We start from the raw sequence: 24904 nt of genomic DNA, 5'->3' as shown, positions 1-24904 counted from the left end.
TAAAGATGTCAGACTCATATTTGTGAAGGGGAGAGTCTGTCCCAAATATTTCTTTGCTATATTTTCTACCCCTAAAATTATGTTGCCGCCTTGAAATTTTTTTCCTCCATTAGTGCCTCTCAAGTGTGGGAGTGCTATTAGACTAATATCTAAAGGTGAATTGAAAAGAAGTATCATTAAAAAAATAAAGGACATGAAATATTGGGAAACTTCAGAGATCTCCATCTTTAAATTCTCTGTCTCTTTTCAGGTTTTGTTTTGTTTTGTTGTTTACCTTCCCATTTCAGTGAGCCCCAGGAGCCATGGTGGCACTTCTTAGCATTTCAGAATCTGAGAATTGGCCCAGCTTTTTTCATTGTCATAGTTGTTAAGGTATTTAATGACCGTAACTTTCCATATTTCTATTCCTTATTTTCCCTGCTGGCATCAGTCTCTTGACAATCCCTTCTCTTATATCCTAGGCATACAGGAAAGATGGCAAAATGAGTCCTTTTTTAATTTTTATCCTCTCCTGGAGAGTGTTAAATGAAGCTATGTTTGTTCCGATGAATAGTAGAATTTGAAATCCCACAAAGCCGCCACCTAGGTTATTAGATGAATATCACAGAGCTGTTTATTATGCACTGTGGCTTAATGTAGATGATAGATGTGACCTAACAGTAATTAGCAGAGCTAGGTCTGTAATTAAACATTACTGTGCTGCTCCTTAGATTTCTTTTGCAAAGTAGAAGGAAACTGAACAGTAGTTCCACATCCATAGGTGGATTTCCTCACTTCTCCTCACCCTCAGAAATCTCGTTTAACTAATCAGATAGTTAAATAAAGTCATCCTCACACAAACAGAGATCCTGAACTCTACTTAGTAACTTAACTCTGATCAGTAAGTGTGGTTTGATGCATATACACATTAATCAGCTCCTCATGTGTATTAGTTCTGTTATTCTTAGTGATCAGTTCAGCTAAGTTTCTTCTCTTCAGATGTTTTACTGCGGGGTTTAATTTGGCAAGCTGCTTGAATGCAACAGTGGTGTTTTGTACTTATATCTTAGATGTTGTTTTCTGGGTCTGCTAGTATAGAATTGGGAGCTTAGCTTTGTCTGGATGTTAGTAGCTTATCTTTTCCCTGGCCTCCCAGCAGCACTGAATAACCTAACAGGAAATGAAACCACTTACAGAAAAGAGCTGTCTTTGATGGCAGAGTGTGTAGGTGACTCCCTGGGGACTTACCACCTTCTCTGATTAGGATTGCTGCCTCAACGATAGGACAGGTTGGCAATAGGACTTGCTCAAGCGAGGCAATCAGAAGGTTCACAGGAGTGACCTAAAAGGTTCAGGCCAATTTCTTTGTCCAAGAAAGAGGACTTGGCAGGAATTTCTCTTGCTAGTAGAAGAAAGGTATAGAAAAGGGAACAAACTCTTAAGCAAAGGAAATGCACATACTAACTGTGAAGTTGCTTCTGTCTTAGTTCTTCCCCAAGAGAAAGAACCAAGAAACAGAGGTGAGGCTAAGAGTAAAGATGGTCTGTATACTCTGTCTCTGATTTCCCCTTTCTAGTAACTCTCACGGGTAAAATCTCCAGGAAACTTTCTTTCCAAAGAGTTAATGAACCACCTTCTTATAGCATTCCTGAGAGGGCTTTATGATAGAGCCAGAGTCCAGCACTACACAGGAGTAGTAGGAAATCCAGTTTATTTTTTCTGTTGTTTTCACCTTCATATCTGTGCTTAGAAATTTTAAAGGGTTTTTCAGGCATCTACCACATCCCAAGAAGTTTGCCAAATTGGATTATAAATGCCTGATTTTCAAGAGTACAAAAGACCAAAAATGCCTTTTGGCATTTGCCATTATGCAGAAGATTCATTAGACAGGCTGCCACTTCCATTTTATGAAAAGGGTGGAGTTAGGGAAGTACAGGGTGGATGTGTGTAACAACAAACAGATAAGGATAAGGTTTTGGCAGCTTTTCAGGGACCAGAATTGATCAGAATCAGTGTTCTAGCACTCTGTGAACTCTGATAGTGACGGTCTGCAAATACCATCACTTGACTTGTAAGCCAAGAAGTCAGAGAGCTCCCTGTAGAGAATGGATGCAGTAGCCAGATCTCAGCTTCCAGGGTAGTGTTCGAGGCCAGGAAGGTGTAGGGGTGTGTGTGTGTGTGTGTGCGCGTGCGCGCGTGTGTATGTGTTTAAAAGGAGGGAGATGGATTATAGATAGAGTGGTGGTCATGCAGTAAACTATTTCAGAACCAGAGTTCTGTTGCAGAGCTGTCCAGCAGCTTGGATTATGGGTGCGTGTGTGCCTTGCTTTCAGTGTGGGTCTGTTGAAGGAGTACGTTCAACCTGGTCTTTCACAAGGGAAAGAGGGTCCCAATCCTTGACTCTTATTTTCTAGGTCTTCCGATTGGTATCATACTTAATCTTTAGGGAAGATCAGTCAGTGTGTGTATTGAGTGCCTTTGCATATTCCAGACACTGTTTAGTTAGGGTGTAGGCAGTATTGACTCAGGGTTGGTACTTTGTCAACCTGATAAAAGCTAGGGTTTAAAGAATTAAGGGATTATTGCTTTTTATTACAATTTTTCTTTTAACTCTAGATGCGTTGCTTTCTTCTTGGCATCTAAGTAATTGCATTCTTGTGGGAGGGTCTAGTTTTTGAGGTAGATTGCTGGTTCTTGTGTTTGATGATAGACTGCTATAGATTGGTTTCTGGATAGTAACAGTACCTCCCGTTTCTTACATGTACACTTGATGTTAGATTCACACTCCGAAAGGCCATTCTCATTAACCAATCGCTGTTATAGTCTCTGTGGGTTAGAAACCCCTGACAGGTTGCTCCCAGCCCTCCTGTAACTTTTAAGTAGATTTCCTTCTACCCAAAGATGGATTAAAGCTCCAGGCTTCCTGAAGTGGCATTCCTAGGATCTGGATATTTCTCCCTTTCTTTAATCCCACCTGTATTCTTGGATTTTATACCTGATTAATGTATTATTTGTTGAATGATAGATGGGAGGGAAGCAAAGTGGTAGCAATAGAACATGCCTCAGAAGCTGAGCCTTTTCTTTCTCATCAATCTGTGTGCTCCCTTGCTGTTGAAGTCTGGCCCTGATTCCCTTTCACTAGAGATTTTTAAATAAGACAAGTTTTTTAATACACTTTTAGCCAAGCACAGTTTATGAGGAGGGTTGTTAATAAGAAATAGAGCTTCTCCTAAGTCCAGGGTGCACTCATCTAAACCACTTAGATTTGTAATGGTGTCATGAGCTAGAACTTGGAAGTGAGGACCAAAGTCTTATATTTAAAGCCCTCTGCACTCTGGCAGGAAAGGATGTAGGACTAGATTAAATACAGAGAAGTTATTTCCTATAAATATCCTCCTTGTAACTCAGCTACTACTTTCTCTTCCCCCACAGATGGAGTCCCCTGTCTCCACACCAGCAGTGCTGCCACTGCACCTTTTGGTGCCAGTGGTCAATAATGACATCGCATCCCCCTGTGAGCAAATCATGGTTCGTACCCGATCAGTTGGGGTCAACACATGTGATGTGGCTCTGGCCACAGAGCCCGAGTGCCTGGGCCCTTGCGAACCTGGGACAAGCGTCAACCTTGAGGGCATCGTGTGGCAGGAAACAGAAGATGGTAAGTGCTATGTGTGGCTTTCCCATCCCTTCTCAACCTGCTTCTGTCAACAGGGGGCTTATTGTTATAAATAATACCTAGTATTTATTAGGAGTCTCAAATGACCATAGTTTGCTGGTGATACCTACCCAGAGGATTACAGCAAACTTGTCTGTAAAATTTCCTAGCTTCTAGAGATTGCCAGTTTTTTCAATTAATTATCTCCCCTTCATAGCTATTCAATGGTGTCGGCCCTGGTACTTAAGCAGTCATTTGATAGGTGCTGGCCATGCAGTAATTCAGACTGTGTCTATACTCTCCATTTCCCTTTCATTTTATATGGGAGAATATGAACTTTTGGGTCAGGCTTGAAGAGAAAAAGTAATAAAAGGGCAGCCGTGGGAGTCAAGGAAATGGAAAACAGTCACCCCTAAGTTGACTTAGTGTTGGCTCATTGGATATGCAACTCTTGCCTTTTTTAGCACCTGGAGGTGCAGCCAGCTCCTTCCCACTGGTTGCCTCATTGCCCAGCCACCCACGCCACTTTACGCATCTGTCACTGAGTACAGATTTTATAGGCCTAGGCAACAGGGAACTGTTTACATGGTCTTGCTTTCAGGCATCCACTAAGCAGTTGGCTCACTGTAGGGTGCTGCTGCCCAAGGCTACCATCCAGACTTCTTGTATGTTCTACTTGTCCCTGAAAACAGAATCTCTTCTGCTTTGAAAGTTTGTAAACCTGAAAAATAAGGGGTGCAAAGGGACTTAACCAGGTATTTCAGATCCCTTGGTACCATCTGCGGAAATTTGATTTCAGTATACCTTCTTTTTATAAAGAATCCAAGTCCTTGTGAAAGAATGTGTGGTTAGAGAGGCTGGCCCTCAGAGTCGCATCATGTCTCTGCATTAGTGACCAGGCTTTCAAAGCATCCCCACTCTGAGGAGTTTAGAGGCCCAGAGGAGCACAGCTAATTATCTCTGATGATCATAAGCAATCTTATCAGTCTGCCTGTGGAAATTCAGGCATTTCATTCTAGTCATTTCAATAAAAACCAGTCTGCCTCTCTGAATATTTTGCTGTGATCCAGTATTTATTTAAGGTTTTCCATGCAGTAGGTGCTGATGTGATACAGGTTAAGAACTCTGTGTTCTTGGCTCTCTCCTTGTTAGCAATATAGTAAAGTTTCAGCCTTCAGAATAACACTGCTGATAAGGTTTTATTGTGTGCCTGAGACCATAATGCAAAAAGAAAAAGAAAAGAATCCTATTGTGTTAGAAACTGATGCAGAGGCAGTGAAGAGACAGGTTGACCTAGAGGTTGACTCTGTATGTGTGTGTACAATATACAATCTGGAAATCCCAAGTGGCTATCTCTGATTTTAAAAATGTCATCTGCCTATGGCCAAATATCTAAACAGCCAGAGTCTGTTGGAATGACAAACATATCCAGATCACAGCTCTGTGCCACCAAGCAAACTTCAGGGCCTCTTGCTTCAATATATTGAAGATAGAAAACATCAATTTTCTGCCAATTGACTGTATTCTTCCCATCTTTATGGTAGTGACTCTCTCCAAGGGCAGTATGCTTTTTACGTATGTGAACCTGATAAAAACTCTGAGAGTGAGGCTAATAACCCTTTCACTCTCCTGAGAACAATGGTTACCTTTTTATCTGAGGATTCCTGTTCTCCCTCCCTGCCAGGGGGATGTTCGCACAGATTTTTTTTTTTTTTCATCGTTTGCTCTGAAAGACTGCTCTGGTTGTCACTGGCGGCCTATCACCAAGTTCCCCTGTTACACATTTTCAATGCACCGTGTACTTTATTTCACAGCACTTATCACAATTTGCAATTTTGTATATAATTGTATTTTTCTGTTAATGTCTATCTCTTCCATTGTTCCAAAAGTTCTATGAGCTCAGAGACTGTGTTTTGCTCACCATTATATCCCCAGTACTTAATGTTTGGCATCTATAGTAGGCCCTCACAAATATTTATTTGAATGAATGGATGCTTACACCATCTCATTGTCATTTCTGGATCTATGTTAATATATATCTAATAGATAGTATAAAATCAGATACTTTCCAGAATTCTATACCTTCTCTGAAACTCAGAATAAATATTACTTTCACCAAGTTTAAGATCACTCTAACTTATTTAAACCTGTAAGATGTTAGTCTTCTACGTTTAATACCATATTTTTTCCCACTTATCATGTTGTATTTCAGGGCTTATTACCTCTCTTTTCTTTTTCTTTCATCCCAAGGGAAAGAGAACTGTTCTGCAATGATATACTCTACTTTGCTTTCTGGCCGTCCCAGAGGGCCTTCACCTGAACTGTCTGTGGGCAAAGGTCTGAATTAGGATCAGAACTGGTTCACATTCCTTTTCATCTTTAAACAGAGATTTCCTGCAAAGATCATCCTCTGCAGATCTATAAGATCTAGTGTACTGAGCCAGTTTTCAAGTTAATGATAAGAACTATATACAGATACTTTTTTAAAAAATCCTTCCAGCCTTGTAGGTTTTTTTGTCTGCTACCCCAACTTTTTATACTTTCTGTCTCTTTGCCTGGCAAACTACTGTCTTCAAACTGTAAAACCCTTACCGCTTAGAAAGAAGCTATGAATGCTTGGCCTCTGAGGGGAATGGAGGATCCTGCGGTTCCTATAGAACTGAGCCACCTTGCTGAGAACAGGTGTAGGGGTCATGACCTCAGTTCTTCCTGATTTCTTTGCTTACCTGTCCTGCATTGTTGCTTTCTTTCCTATCTCTCACTGTAAACCTTGCCTTGGAGGCATTTTGAAAGTCCTGCAGATCCCATCTCCTTTTTAGGCTGTTTGTGATGCCAGCACTACAAAGATCCTCCTTAACTAGGCTCAACCTTAGGACTATTAAGAAGACCCAAGTATAACCTGGAGTGTCTTCCTTGGCTTTTTTAAGACATATTCTTAGCATTTATGCAGAGGTCTGATTCCCCCGATTTCACTTTGTCCCACCTCACTTCAAATCAAAATAACAGGTTCCAAGTCTATTTCTGGTTCACAGATCTTACCTTAACCCATGGTCCTGGAAACACGTACGTTTGTTGAGGCAAAATTGCTTACTGGCTTCTACGGCATTTTAAAGAAAGGCAAAGCTGACTTATTAGATAAGAATTCCAGGAAATGCTACAGGTTCTCCTTTCTAGACTACAGCACTAAGTCGAAGGCCATCACTAGTGATATATTTTACTTCAGCAAATGTGCTTTCTAGACAGAATTTGTGGTATAGTGGAAAGAGCCCTAAAGTGAAAATCAGGAGACCTCTATATCTCTGCCACTATTGTTGTGTAACCTTGGGCAAATTCCTTAACTTTTTTTGGACTGTAGTTACCTCATCTCTTAAGTATAGTTGAACTAGATGACCAATAAGGACATACCCAGCTTTTAAGTTATTAGAATCTATGGCTTAAACCTTGGAGTCAGCGTGGATCCAATACTAGCTGACTATGGCATCTTGAAAATGAATCGTTTCAGAGCTTCCCTGGTGGTGCAGTGGTTAAGAATCCGCCTGCCAGTGCAGGGGACACGGGTTCGAGCCCTGGTCTGGGAAGATCCCACATGCCATGGAGAAACTAAGCCCGTGCACCACAACTACTGAGCCTGAGCTCTAGAGCCCACAAGCCACAACTACTGAGCCCATGTGCCACAGCTACTGAAGCCTGCATCTCTGCTACCCAACCAGATGCAACCCAGAGCATTTCTACTTTTGGGTGATTTATATGTTAAGCTCCTTTGTAAAACTATATTTGAAGAGGATTCTGCTGTTAAAAAAAAAAAAAGCTTTGATAATCATTTATCTAGGTTCACCATCCCACTCCATGTAGAAATCCCTCTTACAACATCTCTAAAATTCTTTTTCTCTGGTCTTCTTTACCAAAATATTAGAAAGACAGAAGTTGTAGCGCTATAAGACCACATTTTTGAAGCTGAAATGAGTGCAACTACGTTGTATTCCAGAGGGTGTGAAAAGCTCTGTGATAAGCTTGGCCTTATCCTCCACAGCTGAATTCTAGCTTAATGATTTGGTGATGAGGAGAAAGTTTTCAGTTTTTGCACTTGGTAAAGGTTTTGTCATATATGTGCACAAAAAAACATGGAAAGGCTATGCGTCCCCATCTCCACATCAGGGTATACATTTTTAGTCCAACAACTAGGAGTGTCTGCAGCTGTTTGAGATGAATTGTTTTAAGGAATAATAGTGCCCTAAAGCCATAGTAATACAGAACAAATATCTCTGAACTAGAGTCTGGAGAGTTGAATTCCAGAACAGATTGTGCATTTAGCTACCCATGTGATCTTGGATAAGTCTCTAAACTTCTCCTGGCCTTAGATTTCTAATTTATGGGGGCTTGGGTTAGATCTGTCCTGTCCAGTAGATGGTTTGGTGGTGGAAATATACTCTCCAAAATGATAGTCTAGTGACGCATGATATTGAGCACCTGAAATGTGGCACGTGGAACTGAGGGACTGAATTTTAAATTTTATTAAATTTAAATATTCATATATAGCTAGTGGTTTACCATATTGAATATCATAGGGGCTAGGTGGAGTTGAAATTACATACACTCTAAAAGTGTATATTTGCTCTGAGATGGAAAGAGTAATCTATGGGAGAAGGATGAGGGTGGTAAATAGCTGACATCCACACAGAGCCAGGGTGACTTCTGTGTACTCTGGCCCCTGTTACCTAGCAGAACAGTTGGCCCTGCTTCAGACTCTGTGGTTGAGCCCTGTACTTTGGTCTGTGGGACAAAGTTTTCTCATTATGAGAGTAATAGGCAGTGGTTTTGCTTAGCAGGAAGTTAGTTAGCCTGTGGTAGCTCCGCGAGAACCTGCCTCAGCGGTTCTTCATCCTCATCTGATTACAGATCCCAACTGTGGGTGTCTTTGTCCTTCTCACTAACAGGAAGAGGCTATCCATTAGTCTTTCATGGAAATGGTAACCTTGATAGTTACCCTTGGTTTATTCTGTGTGGTTCTGATGTAGGAAAGTACTTGTGTGAACTATGAAATATCTAAGTTTAGGTATTTGTACTGGAAAGCTAAGATGGTTCTCAGCTACTGATTTTTCTTTTTCCTTGGCTATAATTAACACTCCTTCACCTTCAGTCTTGCCTCAGGCAGCACTTACCTGGAGAGGGATGGTGCACAGTGACCAGGGTTTCTCCACTGCGTAGCCAATTGCTTACTAGTCTGACTCCTGCAGAAACAGCTCAACCTAATAGCACAGTCATAGAGAGCCAGCAGCCATTGTCTGGCACCACAAATCTCATAGCAACAGACCACCACATGGCAACGGCAGCCACACAAAGGAAACATTGGGGAAATCAACACTTACTTTCTCCTAGCCCCTCCTCTACACAGAACAACAGCCAACACATTCTTTCCACCTAGCAGTTTACTCCCAGGGGGTGCTTTAGGGCAGTTACGTGTCTGAACACCCCTGTGGATTACGTTACCTGTCCACTGTCATAGATTTAAATCCCGAAGCCCTAAAGAAAAATTTCAGTTACAGCCTTTTTTGAGTTTCATTTTGCAAATTGCAAAATAAACTAAGAGATTCTTCTGTGCACTCTTACCCACCTCCTTCCTGCCTGCCAGCAAAGGACTGTCCGGCAGTTAAGTTGGCCAGGCTGCAGGCTTGCCAGATAGGTAAGGGATGTTTCAAATGAGATTCTTTTGGTATTTCAGTAACAAAACCCTCTCAGGTGGGCTCAAAGACAGACCTATGTTGTTATTAATGCCATCCTCTAACGAATAATTTAGTTCCTGATACTCATGTATAAACCCCGGAAGTGATACCTAGGCAATAAATATAGTTCTGGTATAAACTGGATCTAATCACTAGCCCCGGCTGATTGAGCTTTGGCACATGATTCCAAGGGGAAAAGGCTCCATTAGAGACCTTCGAGTTTTCTTGACCTGTCAATAAGGTTATTTAACTGGTCTGATATTTAGTTTGCTCATTTGTAAAATGAGGAGATTGGACTGCATATCTCTGTGGTCCTTCCAGCTCTGATGTTTGTGATTCTGTGATCATTTGTGTGGGACAGAAGAGGGAACTGTCTTTGTTAATCATTGGTTGTGGCGAGATCTGCTGGAAGATGTTGTACCCTCCCATTTCAGTGCTTACACTGCTAAGAACAGGTCCTGGGGCTTCCCCGGTGGCACAGTGGTTAAGAATCCACCTGCCAATGCAGGGGACACGGGTTCGAGCCCTGGTACGGGAAGATCCCACATGCGGTGGAGCAACTAAGCCCGTGCGCCACAACTACTGAGCCTGTGCCCTTGAGCCCGCGAGCCACAACTGCTGAGCCTGCGTGCTACAACTACTGAAGCTGGCACACATAGAGCCCGTGCTCCACAAGAGAAGCCACCGCAATGAGAAGCCTGCGCACTGCAAAGAAGAGTAGCCTCTGCTCGCCACAACTAGAGAAAGCCCGCGCGCAGCAACCAAAACCCAACGCAGCCATAAATAAATTTATTTATTAAAAAAAGAAAACAGGTCCTGGCCCTGCCCTGATGGATAAAGCTGCTATAACAATGATGGGCAGAAGCTGTTAACAAACTTGGCAACTAGCCTTTTTCTACCACAGCAGGAGTCACAGGCAGAGAGAGCTTTGCTTGCAGGTCGCTGCTGCTGCCTCTTGATACCAGTGAGATTTTCTCTCGCGCGTGCTGTCTCTCTCTCTCTCTCTCTCTTTCTCTCTCTCTTTCTCTTTCTCTTTCTCTCCACACCCCCTCTGTGTCTCTGACTATTCTGTGAAATGAGAGGCTGTTCTCTACCTCTTCTGCTACTTCATTATCCCATCTCCCTTAGGCTTTACAGAACAAAGAAATCATAGGGCATCAACTTTATAATTTAGGCAGCTGGAGATAATTTCCCCAGGATAGGATGGGTAGGTAGCTGATTCCCCCTGGCATGAGGCAGCAGTGCTAAATGGCCTTGTGTTTTGTCTGCCAGCCTTAGGCTTTGTTAGGCCCATTTAGGCTTCTCTGTATTTGAGTTAAATTATAGTGGCAAACCAGGCCCATGTACTTTTAGAGGGTTAGGGGTTAGGGAAAAATGGAAAGTGGGTGATTTATAGGCCCTGTTACTTGCTAATTACATAAGGAATTTTTGTTTAAACCGCTGTCCCTATGCTTACTCCTGCCAGAGCCTTTATTTCCCTTAGTTGCTTGCCTTCATGGCCTTCTCCATAGCAACAAGGTCTATGACAAAAAGGCTGCGGGGAGAAATTGAGTAGCTCCCCTCCCACAAATTGTACTCTATTTTCTTTTTAGGATGTCTAAAAAAAGCCTGAAATACTGCTATCAAATAATTTTCTACCCCCATTGAACTCATAATCAAATGAAACTTTTAACCCTTAACTAATTTAGTGAACAACCTGCTTTCTTCTTATTTGACTCTGATTATCCCCATCTTTTGAAAAATTTCCCATATCAGTCAGTACACTTGAGATACAGTGCATCTTCCCATTAAGCAATCTCCCCTCTGCTTTTTAGTTTTCACCCTGCTCCTTAGAATTGTTACATTTTAAAAATCTCCCAGAATTGAGTATCAATATGGAGAAAGAATGGATGAAGAAAGTAGGAACGCCCCCCCGCCACCCCCAGATGCTGTTGCATTAGATATTAGACTGGTCTGCCAACCTGGAGGTTGCACAGACTGCCTAAAGTATAGAACTAGTCTGCATTTCAGCTGCTCCTGGCACTGATCTACAGGAGTCACAAACCCAGAGTTTTTCTTTTTGTTTTTCGTTAATAGGTCTTATTTAACAATAATATAAATATAAGTATGTGCACAAATGGTAGGCATACAGGTCCTTGAATTTTCAAGCGTAGTGTTACACATTTTGAACAAAAATAGTGTATGTACTTGCTCACGTGTTTGTGTACCCTTGTAGCTATTCAACATTAGGCCAGTGAAAATCATCCGTGTTGTTGCATGTAGTTGTACTTTGTTTATTCTCATTATTTTACAGTATTTCATGGATATAATGTGAATATAACACTACTTACTTTCAGTTGTTGATGGACATTTGGGTTGTTTTTAGTTTGGGGCTGTTGTGAAAAATGTCGCTGTGAAAAAAAATTTTATTATTATTATTTATTTATTTACTTTTGGCTGCATTGGGTCTTCATTGCTGCGCATGGGCTTTCTCTAGTTGCAGGGAGCAGGGGGTACTCTTCATTGCGGTGCACGGGCTTCTCATTGCAGCGGCTCCTCTTGCTGCGGAGCACGGGCTCTAGGCCCACGGGCTTCAGTAGTTGTGCCTCACAGGCTCTAGAGCGCAGGCTCAGTAGTTGTGGCACACGGGCTTAGTTGCTCTGCAGCATGTGGGATCTTCCTGGACCAGGGCTCGAACCCGTGTCCCCTGCATTGGCAGGCAGATTCTTAACCACTGCGCCACCAGGGAAGTCCCTCCGTGAAAATTTTTGTACACATCTTTTGGGGAAATATATTCTTTTCTGTGTATTTCTATTATAGAAATATAAATATATTTCTATTCTGTGTATACTTAGGAATGGAATTCCTAGATCATAAGGTAGGTATATGATCAGCTTTAATAGATGTTGCCAGTTTCCCAAAGTATCTGAACCAATTTATACTCCTACTTCCAATTAGATTCCTGGTTGCTCTGCATCCTTGTCAACACTTGACCTTATGTCTTTTTCGTTTTAGCCTTTCTGGTTGGTGTGTAGTGGTATCTCATTGTGGTGTTAGTTTGCATTTCCATGATAAGTCATGAAATTAAGCATCTTTTCATGTACTTTTTGGACATTTGGAAATCTCATTTTATAAGTACATGTTCAAATCTTTTACCTATTTTTGGATTGGGTTGTATGTTTTCTTCTTACTGATTTGTTAGGAGTTCTTTATATAGTATGGTTAGGAGTCCTTTGTCAGATATATGTATCATAAATATCTTCTGTTTCCTACTTTTTCATGAATGGAAGTTCTTTGTTTTTATAAAGTCTGGTTTATCATTTTATTCTTTTATAGTTAGTGCTTTTTTGTGTCCTGTTTAAGAAAACTTTGCCTTTCGCAAAATAATGACGATATTCTCCTATATTTTTTTCTGAGAACTTTATTGTTTTTCATTTCATATTTAGATCTGTAGTGTATCTGAATTTGATTTTTTTTAGGATGTGAATTTAGAGTCAAGATTCTATTTTTTTCATATGGATACATAATTGACCCAGCACTTTATTGAAAAGACCATCCTTTCCCCCACTGAAGTTCAGTGTCACATAAGTCATAAATCAAGTGACATATGAATGGGTTTATTTCTGGGCTCTCTCTTCTGTTCCAGTCATCCATCCGTCTAGTCTTGTGTCAGTTCTATACTGTCTTAATAACTATAGCTTTATACGTCTTCATATCTCGTAGTGTAAGTCCTCCAACTTTATCATACTTCTTCAAGATTGCCTTGGCTATTCTTGACCTTGTGCATTTCCATATAGATTTTAGGATCAGCTTGTAAATTTTTACTTGGGGAAAAAAGAAAAACCTGCTGAGATTTTGATTACATTGAGTCTACAGATCAATATGGGAAAGACCTGAAGTTTTATCCTTTTATTTAAGCTTAGGATTACTCAGTTGTGGGGTGGTACAAAATCAGAGCAAGTCAGTGATATCACTTGAGGAGCTTGTTTAAAATACATGTTAGCCATCCCACACTCATATTCTGAATCATCAGGTTCAGGATGGAGCTTGGGCATGTTTATTGTGAAATAGCTCCCCAAGATTTATGATTTGCTTCCATCACCACTGTTCTCCACCCACCCTACTGGTGAAACAGTGACCTAGACTGTAATCTCCTTGGCTAGTGGCAGTAGTTCACTGAGGCTGAAGTAAAATCTGACTTGTTTAATCATTACCAGTCTGCTTTTGAGGCTGTATTAGTGGGCCGCCATAACAAAGTACCAAAAATTGGATGGCTTAAAACAACAAATTTATTGTCTCATGGCTCTGGAGGCTAGAAGTCAGAAATCAAGGTGTTGGCAGAGCTGTGTTCTCTCTGATGGTTTGAGGGAAGAATTCTTCCTTGCCTCTTCTAGCATCTGGTGTTTGCCAGCAGCCCTTGGTGTCCCTTGGCTTGTAGGTGCCATCACTCCAGTCACATGACTTTCTTTTTCCTGTGTGCCTTCACATTTTCTTCTCTCTGAGTGAGTCTGTCACTGTGTTCAAATTTATCCTTTTTATTATGACACCAGTCATATTGGATTAGAGCCCACTTAAATGACCTCATTTTAACTTGACTGTCTCTGTAAGGACCCTATTTCAAAGTAAGATCGCATTCTGAAGTACTGGAAGTTTGGACTTCAATATATCTTTTTGGGGAGGGACACAATTCAACCCATAACAGAGGCCATCAAAAATTTTAGAATACTTATTGTCACAAGTTAGAGAAAGGAAGGAAATCAAGAACTGCACAAAATAAAGAGAGGCATTGCTTCCCAAGCCAGTCTGGGCAGAAGAGGATCCACCCTCTGATCCCAGCTGGTCCTCTCCTATATTAATATTTCCCATCTCCTTGGCACTGAGAGCCTCAGTGTGGTTCAGTTCTACTCTGTTAACAAACCCTGAAAACGCCAAGTGGAGATTACCGGAAAGAAAAAGAAGCTTCAGCATTTACCTACGTCTCTCAGCTTCTAGCTGAAGAAGGCTGAAAGGGAAAGTACCTCTTGTAGGCTAGCCCCTAGCTATATTCTTATCCTGATTCTTCCTGCTAGGTCATAAAGCAGTAAAACTGTGGACAAGTGTGATTCCATCTCAGCCCCAGGCAAGTATTTCCTCAGAGCTGTCCCGTTGAGATGATACCTTCCTTCTTACTCCTGGTTTTCAGACAAGGACTGTAGCTGGACAGGTGAAGGCATGATGGCCTCTGCTGAGCCACTGTGTCTCACTATGGGTACACACTGTGTGGTTACCTTACCAAGAGGAAAGGGAGGATGTGAGATTTCAGGGTGTGGTAAACCAGCCTTTGTTACACTTACACAGTTTCCATGGTGTGAGAACTTGTAGGTGGGAGGAGGAGCTATATCATATCTTTAGCTTTCCTCCCCAGCCTCCTGGTCCCCGCAGTCTGGGGGTGGAGTGGTTTACATTTGGTGGGCATTCCACTTTGGCCTTACATCTCTAACCTGTACTAGGATATAGTCTTCTTTTCCTGCTTAGAGTTTTAGCAGCATCAGATCTACCTAACCTACTCCCCAAATTGGTACTTGCCTAATAATGGCTTCAGCTGACGTCTATTATATTTGTACCTGAATATCTGTGGAGAGAGAAGACAATAGTCATGAGAAAATGGCTCCAGGATGATGGGTGTTGCCTTTGTGCTTTCTTTGGCTCATTCTGCCCCAAAAGATCCCAGAAAGAAGGGTTTAGGATTTTTGTTTCCTGTCATTCCCAGAACATTTTTGCTGCACATTAGAAAGTGGGGCGGGGATTTAAAAAGCCATGATGCTCAGGTCTCACCTAGCTAAACGAAATCAGAGTGGCTGTAGGTGGGAGCCAGGTGTCAGTAGTTTTTAAAGATCTCCAGGTGCATCCAGTGTGCAGCAAGTTGAGAACCACTGCTCCATAGGTTTCAAACATTTCTGGAGAGAACTTTATCCCAAATTGATTTATTGGATAACCTCACAGATTTCTACTTAGAATGTTAGTAAAGGGCTCCTGGGAAGCCCTTTACCAGGAGCCCTTTACTAAGATTCTCTTTGGAAGTATTCTCTCTAAAGGAATAATAATTACATTTCTGCCTTTGGGTTTCTGGTTTTGAAAGGTCCATGCATGATTTCATCCTTCCCTACAGTCAAATCCATGACTTGTAGATGAATGGATTGCCAGGGTAAGTGAGATAAAAACCTGGAAATGTTGCTGTTAAGCCGATTTTAGGTTCTGCCTGCATGAGGTTTGTTAAGACATAAGAATTTATAGCATAGCAAAACATTCTCTCTAATAATTGTCACTGAAGTAGACAGATTTGGGACTAGAGTTTTCCTTGAAATATGGCACTCTTTACCAAAGTTCCTGATATTACTATGTGGCAAACCCATAAAAAAATAGTTTTCAGATAACATCCAGTTTAGGGAAAAAAATCTTAGTTGGTAGATGAACCACAGATGGTCCTAATTTTCCCCAGTCTTTTCAAAATCTCTGAATGCTACCCACTCTTGTGAATTTCTGATTATGTTCACCCTCTCCCTGTATCTGTGATTTGAACTTTTGTCCTGGAAGAAACAGTGCTCAGAAATTTGCATAATCTCTAATCACTTGGCAAGATTAAATATTAGACAATAACATACCAGAGATCAGCTATGGGAAGTGAGCAATTCCTGCATTCCCCTAGGTGGGGCTTCCACAGAGGTAGTAGTACCCACAGTTCCAAACCAGCTTTCCTCACAGACATCCTTTTATAACTCCCTCCTCTCTCAGTCCTAGCCAGTTTCCTGCACTGTATTGCTGCAGGCCAAGCTGTAGCTATGCTTACAGGTTTCCAGAAACTGTGACTTATTTATTTTCTTATGATCTCTTCCTCTACCCCTATCTCTAGAGAGGACTAGAAAACCTGAAACTAGTATTGACTGGGAGCTGAGATTCGTTGCAGATGCATCCTCCTCCTTCTTGCCCTCACCCCTAATATCAGTAAACAAGCATGTCTGTCTTTCTCCTTTAGAAAGAACTTGAAACTACACAGATCCCACTAGCAGGCTCTTGATCATTTAGTGGTGGCTGAAAGGACCTTTGGCCTGTAAAGAGGCTTGGGAAGAGTAAAGAGGACTCTACCAGGAAAGCAAAGAAAAGAGCACGGCTGAAGGTATATTCAGCTTCTATAGAACAGGACTAAATTGAGCAACAATTAGGCACCAGTGTAAAAAGTGTCAGCAACAACCATTAGTGTTTATTCTTAACCACTCCCATTAGCACTGGACATTAGGCTTAGCTCTTTTTCTAAGGTGACAAGCTTTTTAAAAAAGAAGAGAGGGCTTCCCTGGTGGTGCAGTGGTTAAGAATCCGCCTGCCAGTGCAGGGGACACAGGTTCGAGCCCTGGTCCGGGAAGATCCCACATGCCATGGAGCAGCTAAGCTCGTGTGCCACAACTACCGAGCCTGCGCTCTAGAGCCCACGTGCCACAACTGCTGAAGCCCACGCGCCTAGAGCCTGTGCTCCACAACAAGAGAAGCCACCGCAATGAGAAGCCCACACACTGCAACAAAGAGTAGCCCCGGCTCGCTGCAACAAGAGAAAGCCCATGAGCAGCAACGAAGACCCAACACAGCCAAAAATAAATGAATAAATAAAGTTTTTAAAAAAAGAGAGAGAATAACAAAGAATAGAAACAGGGGTCTTTTTAAAATAACAGATGGTAGAACTGGTGTTTACACACCCAGGAATAAATCTCTTTACCAGAGCTTCTCTTAAGATGTGAGTCTTAGGGATCGATTGTAAATTGCATAAAATGTATAAAACTATTTAATACCAAAGGGCTGTTGCCAAGTGTACTAGTTTTTAAATCCAAAGCAGACACTGTACACTGACATGCCATCTGTAGTTGGTGAGCCAAAATGATGAGCTCTTTATCCAGTGGGTAGCTTTGTTTTCATTATGAAAGTTGGTAAGTTGAAAGTTTGAAGTAAAGAAGCCTTTTCTTTAAGAAACAGCATATAGATTTATTCTTGTTTCTACAACTTTTCGTTAAACAGATTAATTATATTCTTCATGATCTTAATCTGTTTTTAGTAATCTTTTTTACAAAATCATAAGTAATCCTTCTTATGGTGATTTTCATAGTATTCCCCAGAACATATTTTAATGTTGATTTGAATTATTTTTATTTATTCAGGTATAGTTGATTTATGATGTAGCGAAGCTTTTATACATACCTTTGGACCAAGAGCTCCTCTACCAGGTCATATTCTAGTAAGAGGAGGAATTTGGACACTTAAAACAATCTTTGTTTTAAGCTGTATTATAATGTGCTTTGTATTCAGAATGAGAGGCAATAAACTATACCACCTCCTACATTTTCTACCCCACTACTAGCAACTACTTTTTCCCCCTGATGTTTTTTAAAAATTACATTTTTTTTAAACTGATTTAAAAAGTAATGCTTCGTTCCTTGGATATGACACCAAAAGCATAGGCAACAAAAGAAAAAATAGATAAATTGGATTCCATTAAAATTCAACATTTTGTTCATCAAAAAGACAGTATCAAGAGAATGAAAAAGACAACTCACAGAATGGGAAAAAATATTTGCAAATCATATATCCGATAGTGAATTAATATCCAGAATATATAAAGAACTCCTACCGCTCAACAACAAAAAAACAGAACGACCCAATTCAAAACTGAGCAAAGGACTTGAATAGATGTTTTGCCAGAGAAGATATACAGATGACCAATAAGCACATGAAAAGATGCTCAGCATCATTAATCATAAGAGAAATGCAAATCAAAACCACAATGAGAAGAAGACGTGGCACATATATACAATTACTCAGCAATAAAAAGAAATGAAATTATTTGTAGTGAGGTGGGTGGACCTAGAGTCTGTCATACAGAGTTAAGTAAGTCAGAAAGAGAAAAACAAATATCGTATGCTAACACATATATACGGAATCTAAAAAAAAATGGTTCTGATGAACATAGGCGCAGGACAGGAATAAAGACATAGATGTAGAGAATGGACTTGAGGACATGGGCAGGGGGAAGTGTAAGATGGGACAAAGTGAGAGAGCAACATTGACATATATACACTACCAAATGTAAAATAGATGGCTAGTGGGAAACAGCCGCATAGCACAGGGAGATCAGCTCAGTGCTTTGTGACCACCTAGAGGGGTGAGATAGGGAGGGGGGGAGAGAGACACCAGAGGGCGGGGATATGGGAATATATGTATACGTATAGCTGATTCACTTTGTTATACAGCAGAAACTAACACAACATTGTAAAGCAATGATATGCCAATAAAGATGTTAAAAAAAAAAACAAAACACAATGAGATACCACTTCACACCCCACTAGGGTGACCTTATTTTAAAAATGGAGAAATAAGTGTTGGAGAGGGTGTGGAGAAATTGGAACCTTTGTGGACTGCAGGTGGGAACGTAAAATGTTGCAGCCATTGTGGAAAACAGTTTGGTGGCTCATCAGAAAGTTAAACATAGAATTAACAAACGATCTAGCAATTCTGCTCCTAGGTATGTACCCAAAAGAGTTGAAAACAAGTGTTTAAACAAAACTTGTACACGAATATTCATAGCAGCATTATTCACAATAGCCAAAAGATGGAAACAACCCAGTGTCCATCAACAGATGAATGCATAAACAAAATGTGGTATATACTTACAATGGAATAGCAATAGAAAGGAATGAAATTCTGATACATGCTACAATGTGGATGAACCTTGAAAATATTTTGCTAAGTGAAATAAGCCAGACACAAAAGAACAAATATTGTATGATTTCATTTATATCAAGCTATCTAGAATAGACAAATTTATAGAAACTGAAAGGAGAGAATAGAGTTACTAGGTGCTATGGGGCAGAGGGAATAGTTAGAGAGTTTCTGTTTCAGGTGATGAAAAAGTTTTGGAAACAGTAGTGATGGTTCCCCAAAAAAGTAACAGCTTTTTATTGTTGGAAATTTGGGAATAGAATAAAAAGGAGAAATCCTAAATCACAAAGAAGAAAATCATAAATCACCCAGAGATAAAACTCCTATTGTGATTTCGTTATGTTATACATACACTTTTTCTTTTTTTTTTTTCCCCGGTACGCGGGCCTCTCACTGCTGCGGCTGCTTCCGCCGCGGAGCACAGGCTCCGGACACGCAGGCCCAGCGGCCATGGCTCACGGGCCCAGCCGCTCCACGGCACGCAGGATCCTCCTGAACCGGGGCACGAACCCACGTCCCCCGCATCAGCAGGCGGACCCCCAACCACTGCGCCACCAGGGAAGCCCCACTTTTTCTTTTTTTTAACAAATTGGTACCTGTCTCTGTATATTTGTAATCTTCTCTGTTTATAGAGGAAAATACCATGAACATTCTACCATGACATTAAATGGTCTCCTATAACATTTTAAATAACTACACATTATTCTATGTTAAGGATGTATCATGATTGACTTAGGTTAAGTTACATTCTTTTTTTTAATGGCTTATAAAAAGATACTTATGAAATTTTGCAGCTCTTTAAGAACCAAGCTTTGTTTCTCATATCATCAACAAAATACTCACAAAGGAAACACGTTACAGATGGCCCTCCATATCCATGGGTTCTGAATCCACAGATTCAACCAAGCATGGAACAAAATTATTCAGGAAAATAAATTCCAGAAAATTCCAAAAAGCAAAACTTGAATTTGCCACTCACTGGCAACTGTGAACATTTTATTTACAACTATTTATGTAGCTTTTACATTGTATTAGGTATTATAAGTAATCTAGGGGTGATTTAAGGTGTGTGGAAGGATGTACATAGGTTATATGCAAATACTATGCCATTTTATAAAAGGAACTTGAGCATCCTTGGATTTTAGTATTGGGCGGGCGGTAGGTGGGGATGTGTTTTAGAACCAATCCCCTGAAGATACTGAGGGATGACTGTATGTGTTTCATAATAGCCTTGAAGCTTTGGACTTTTGAGTTTCCGTCCCCTACTCTTGCTCTGTTTCTATCCTCTTGGTGCCTTTTGCTTACTTTGACATTTTCTTTTTGCTTCTTGCCTCTTCTGCTCCATATATTTTCCCCTTTGCCACCAGCATGCAGTTTTATTGCTGCTTCTGTTTCTTCTCTGGTAGAGAGAGGGCAAACATAAAATCAATAACCTGCTTCTCAGCCAAAAATAAACCTACAGGTGTTGATATCTTTCACTCTAGTCCACAATTTTATTCTCAAGTACAGTACATGGACTATTTAGTGTTTTACACCTGGAAATGTGAGCTGCTGAGAACCAAGAAAGTGTATCCTCATCTTGCGAGACAGCATAGTTAAAAATACAGGCTTTAGTTTAGAGCCAGACTGATTTGGATTCAGATCCTGGCTTTGCATCTTATTTAGCTATGTAACATTGGAACAAATTGCTCTAAGTTTCCATTTCTTCATCTGTACAATGGGAATGATAATACTTTGGGGGTTGTTCAGAGGATTAAATATGAAATAATATATGGAAGACTCTTAAACACAGTAAATGGAAACTATTATCTTAAAAGCCGTCAAGGCTTCACCGAAATAATGTACACCCCACTCCCCCAACCAAAAGAAAAATATATCAGAAAGCAACAAAGGACTTAACCCATTGTGTGTGGGACTAAGCATCTTTTTGTATCATTAGGATTTGGGAAACCTCTTCAACAACTTTAGTGAGAGTATATTGGAGTCTGGGCGTATTCAGTGTGTCATGATGGTTAAGGTCTAGGGTGCTGCTGATGGTTCATCTCATACGTGGAAGGGGAAGATGGTTACTTATTGCAAAACCTACAACAAATTTTGTCTGACAGCAGGACATAAAAGGCAAGAGTTTGAACTGACTGCAGCTTTGGTTGGACAAATTCAGATATTTGCTCCTAAATATGAGCCCAATGTAATAAAACGTGTCAGATTTTTACAGTCAATGTTTAACCCTTAGATGATTTTGAAAAAGTAGAATTTTAACTTGAAATGAAGCATCAGAAATATAAGACCCCCTTTTGTTGTGTTTGTTCCAAAAAAATCTAAATCTTTACATTTTAATACCATAAACTCATTATTGCTATATAGGATGTTGTCACTTAGGCTTCCCAACACTCCTTCCCTGAACTCTAACCTGCATGTGCATGCACATGTACCCATGCTGCTGGAAATTTGGTGAACCACACTGGGTAGATAATCAGGAAGTGAAATTTTTAAGTAAGTAGTTGAGGAGTTCCTATTCTGCTGTCATCTCATCAGCCAGAGGTGAGATCTGATGCCTATCCAAACCCTGCCTTGATGGGTTGAACCAGTATTGGGGTTATTTATTCTGTTCAGTAGTTACCAAGTACCTGCTAAGTATTTATGTAGGGAAAAGGAAAAGATGTAGATGTTATTACCTCTTCTAACACAGCATCATTGGGGTTTGGGGGGGGGAACACGGGTTACTTTTCGTTTTTTACATGCATATATAGTGGCTCAGTAGAACCAATTTGACAGTCCAGAAACAGACCCTAATTTATAATCAAACTAAGGGAAATGGAAAGGATTTTTTAGTAATAGCTATTGGCGAAACCCTATGTGAGGGAAAAAAGTTGATTTACAGACCCATCTTACACTATCTAACATAAATTTATATAAAACTATACATATCTTGAATCATCACGTTGTAAACTTTAAATATCTGACAGTTTTATTTGTCAATTATATGTTAATTAAAAAAAGAATTTAAAAATAAATAATTTCCAAAGTAGAAAAAAATAAGTTTTTATATATGTGTGTACATAAATACACACACACATATATTCAGGATTCTTAGGTATGTGGTTTTTTAAAAATTTTTGTAAAGCCATTCAGTTAAAATAATACATAAGTAAATATCCAAATTTCTAGATAAAAAGGCTTAGCATAAAAGTAATGGAAGAAATCACAAAGAAGATTGATGGATTTTGGTTACTTCAGAAATGTAAACCTTCACTAAGTCAAAGAACATCTTAAACAACTTGGCCTAACGCTAGTCCTGTTTACTTTCAATGGGCTGGAATGAAAAGAAATTTATACCTTGACACATTTTTGCCATATAATGCCAAAAAGACAGCTTTGGTTCTTAAATTTGTGGAGTTGTTTTTTCACATTTGCTTTGTATATGGCAGCTCGTTTTCAGGAAATCTTGTAGCTGAAGTATCTTCAAATAAATAATATGCAAATAACTAGCCCACCAAATAGCATGTACTGAGAGTTCTGCAGACCACAGCAGCTCTTCTTCAGCCTACTTATTTTTAACTAGGAGACCAGGTAACTACAATAGGTGCCTGTTATTATGAAAGATTAGTTAGGAGCAGTGAGCCGTTGCTCAGCTTCTTTTCAGTTTGGGGGAGGGGGTGCCCAGCCAGTTAATCACTAACATTGGAGAGGAAAGAATGTAACAGGAGCTTTTAATCTTGGACTATATGAGGAGAAAGCATCATTGACACATCAAGGATATAAGATGACCTAAAGGTTTGTGAGCTGCTTTGGCAGTGATAACTGATAGAGAGGGCCTGGTTAGAAGTTTGTCACAAGTGTTCTCCAGACACCAACACTGTAGTTTTGTACAGATGCTGCCCTCACAAGGAGGAAGTAGAAACTGTTCAACCACTTCTATTCACATGTTACATATTAGCTTTCTCACCTTACTCTCTGATTAACCACTGCCATCACCACCATCCCAAGCTCTCTGTATACTAGAAGTACGGTTATTCAAAAAAATTTTTAAAAACAAACAAAAAGTCCTTATAACATGAAATCTTAGAGCTCAGTTCACATCTCTCTATCATTATAGCCCATATTACATGAGATACTGAAAGTCTGTACGGAATGCACACTATGGCTGTTCCTAGACAGGGCTTCGATCTGGATATATCAGATGCCTGATGTAACAGTTTTGGGGAGCTACGATATGTATATCCAACAATAACTTTATTTTAAGCCAATTTTTAAAAACGTATTACTAATCTTTAAAGAACCCATTATTTCCTTAGGCAAGTTAGAATATTCATTACCTACACTTGTTATTTCTGTGATCTTTTAGATTAGTAGTGGTAAACATTGCTGGTGATAATGTCTTCTGCTTTATATTAGGAATTCTGTCCCTTCATTCTAAATTATAAGTTTTCTGGAAGCAGAGGCTGAAAATTATTCAACCCTACTTCTCCACCCCAAACACACACAAATAGTACATTGCTTTGAATTAATAGTTCTTTGTAGATTGGATGAGAAACCATTGGGGTTTAAGTTGTCTGTGATTTAAATTTCTTAGCATTGTCCAGGATTTCCCACTATCCAAGATGTAAGCCAAAAGGCAGTAAAATTAGTAGAGGAGCCATCAAGTTGTTAATGAGTCATAAATTACCTCTTACTCTTTATAATGTTAAAGGAAACTTGAGTTATAAAAGACAATGTGGTTGTTCTAGCACCATCTAGAGGAAAGCATAAAAATGATTAACAACATTTTACAACTGCACCATATCAGTTCATTTAAATCCAAATACCACATCCTTCCTATCTCTCCTTTTTCACTAAATATGTCATATTTTCACTAAATATATAGTAAGATATAGTTCATTTGGCCATTCAACCAGACTTCATTCTGTCTTTATCAGCTGCTGCCTGTTATCTTTATGTGTGTTTATCTGTTCCACCTGGATTGGTAAGATAGGATAGGGACCATGGCTTTTATTTCTGTATATTTCCATAGCTCCTAACTACTGATAAGAACTCATTAAATATTGATTATCAAATGATAGGTATGGATATTACAAATAACCTTATGGGTTAGATACAGTATAGCAAAATATAGATTCTGGGCTTTTGTTTGTTGGAAGATTTTTAGTCACAGTTTCAATTTCAGTGCTTGTGATTGGTCTGTTCATATTTTCTATTTCTTCCTGATCCAGTCTTGGCAGGTTGTGCATTTCTAAGAATGTGTCCATTTCTTCCAGGTTGTCCATTTTATTGGCATAGAGTTGCTTGTAGTAACTTGTAGTAACTCTAACAAAGAGTAACCCCGCTCGCCGCAACTAGGGAAAGCCTATGCACAGCAACCAAGACCCAGTAAATAAATAAATAAATTTATTTAAAAAAACCTGAAAACCATAACCTTCATTCTTAACCATATTTAGAAAACAGAGTGGTGAGCAGCAGCTGTTGGGGGAAGGCAAATTAAGCCACCCAGCACACCAATCAAAAGTTTTTATCTTGTTTTCTATCTATAATTTAATTAATTAATTAATTAATTTTTGTTTTTTGCGGGGGCTCATTGGGTCTTCATTGCTGCGCACAGGCTTTCTCTAGTTGCAGCGAGCAGGGGCTACTCTTCATTGCAGTGCACGGGCTTCTCATTGCAGTGGCTTCTTTTATTGTGGAGCACGGGCTCTAGGCATGCGGGAGTCAGTAGTTGCAGCACGCGGGCACAGTAGTTGTGGCTCTCAGGCTCTAGAGCGCAGGCTCAGTAGTTGTGGCTCTCAGGCTTAGTTGCTCCGCAGGATGTGGGATCTTCCCAGACCAGGGCTTGAACCCG

At 40.1% G+C, this 24904-nt stretch overlaps 1 protein-coding gene across 4 annotated transcripts in view; it reads left to right on the top strand.

Annotated features, from left to right (window-relative positions):
• Positions 1-24904, top strand: part of ZNF609 (zinc finger protein 609) — a 208588-nt gene that overhangs the window by 144812 nt on the left and 38872 nt on the right. For all 4 annotated transcript variants that reach the window (XM_024735133.1, XM_024735132.1, XM_024735131.1 and 1 more), the window contains one exon: positions 3412-3637. In XM_024735133.1, coding sequence (XP_024590901.1) covers positions 3412-3637 — 226 coding nt within the window. The remainder of the gene's footprint in view (positions 1-3411; positions 3638-24904) is intronic.

This window comes from Neophocaena asiaeorientalis, unplaced genomic scaffold, assembly GCF_003031525.2.
Source record: "Neophocaena asiaeorientalis asiaeorientalis breed wild unplaced genomic scaffold, Neophocaena_asiaeorientalis_V1.1 scaffold264, whole genome shotgun sequence".
In the NCBI taxonomy this organism is placed as follows: Eukaryota; Metazoa; Chordata; class Mammalia; order Artiodactyla; family Phocoenidae; genus Neophocaena; species Neophocaena asiaeorientalis.
This window is presented reverse-complemented; position numbering and strand designations above follow the sequence as displayed.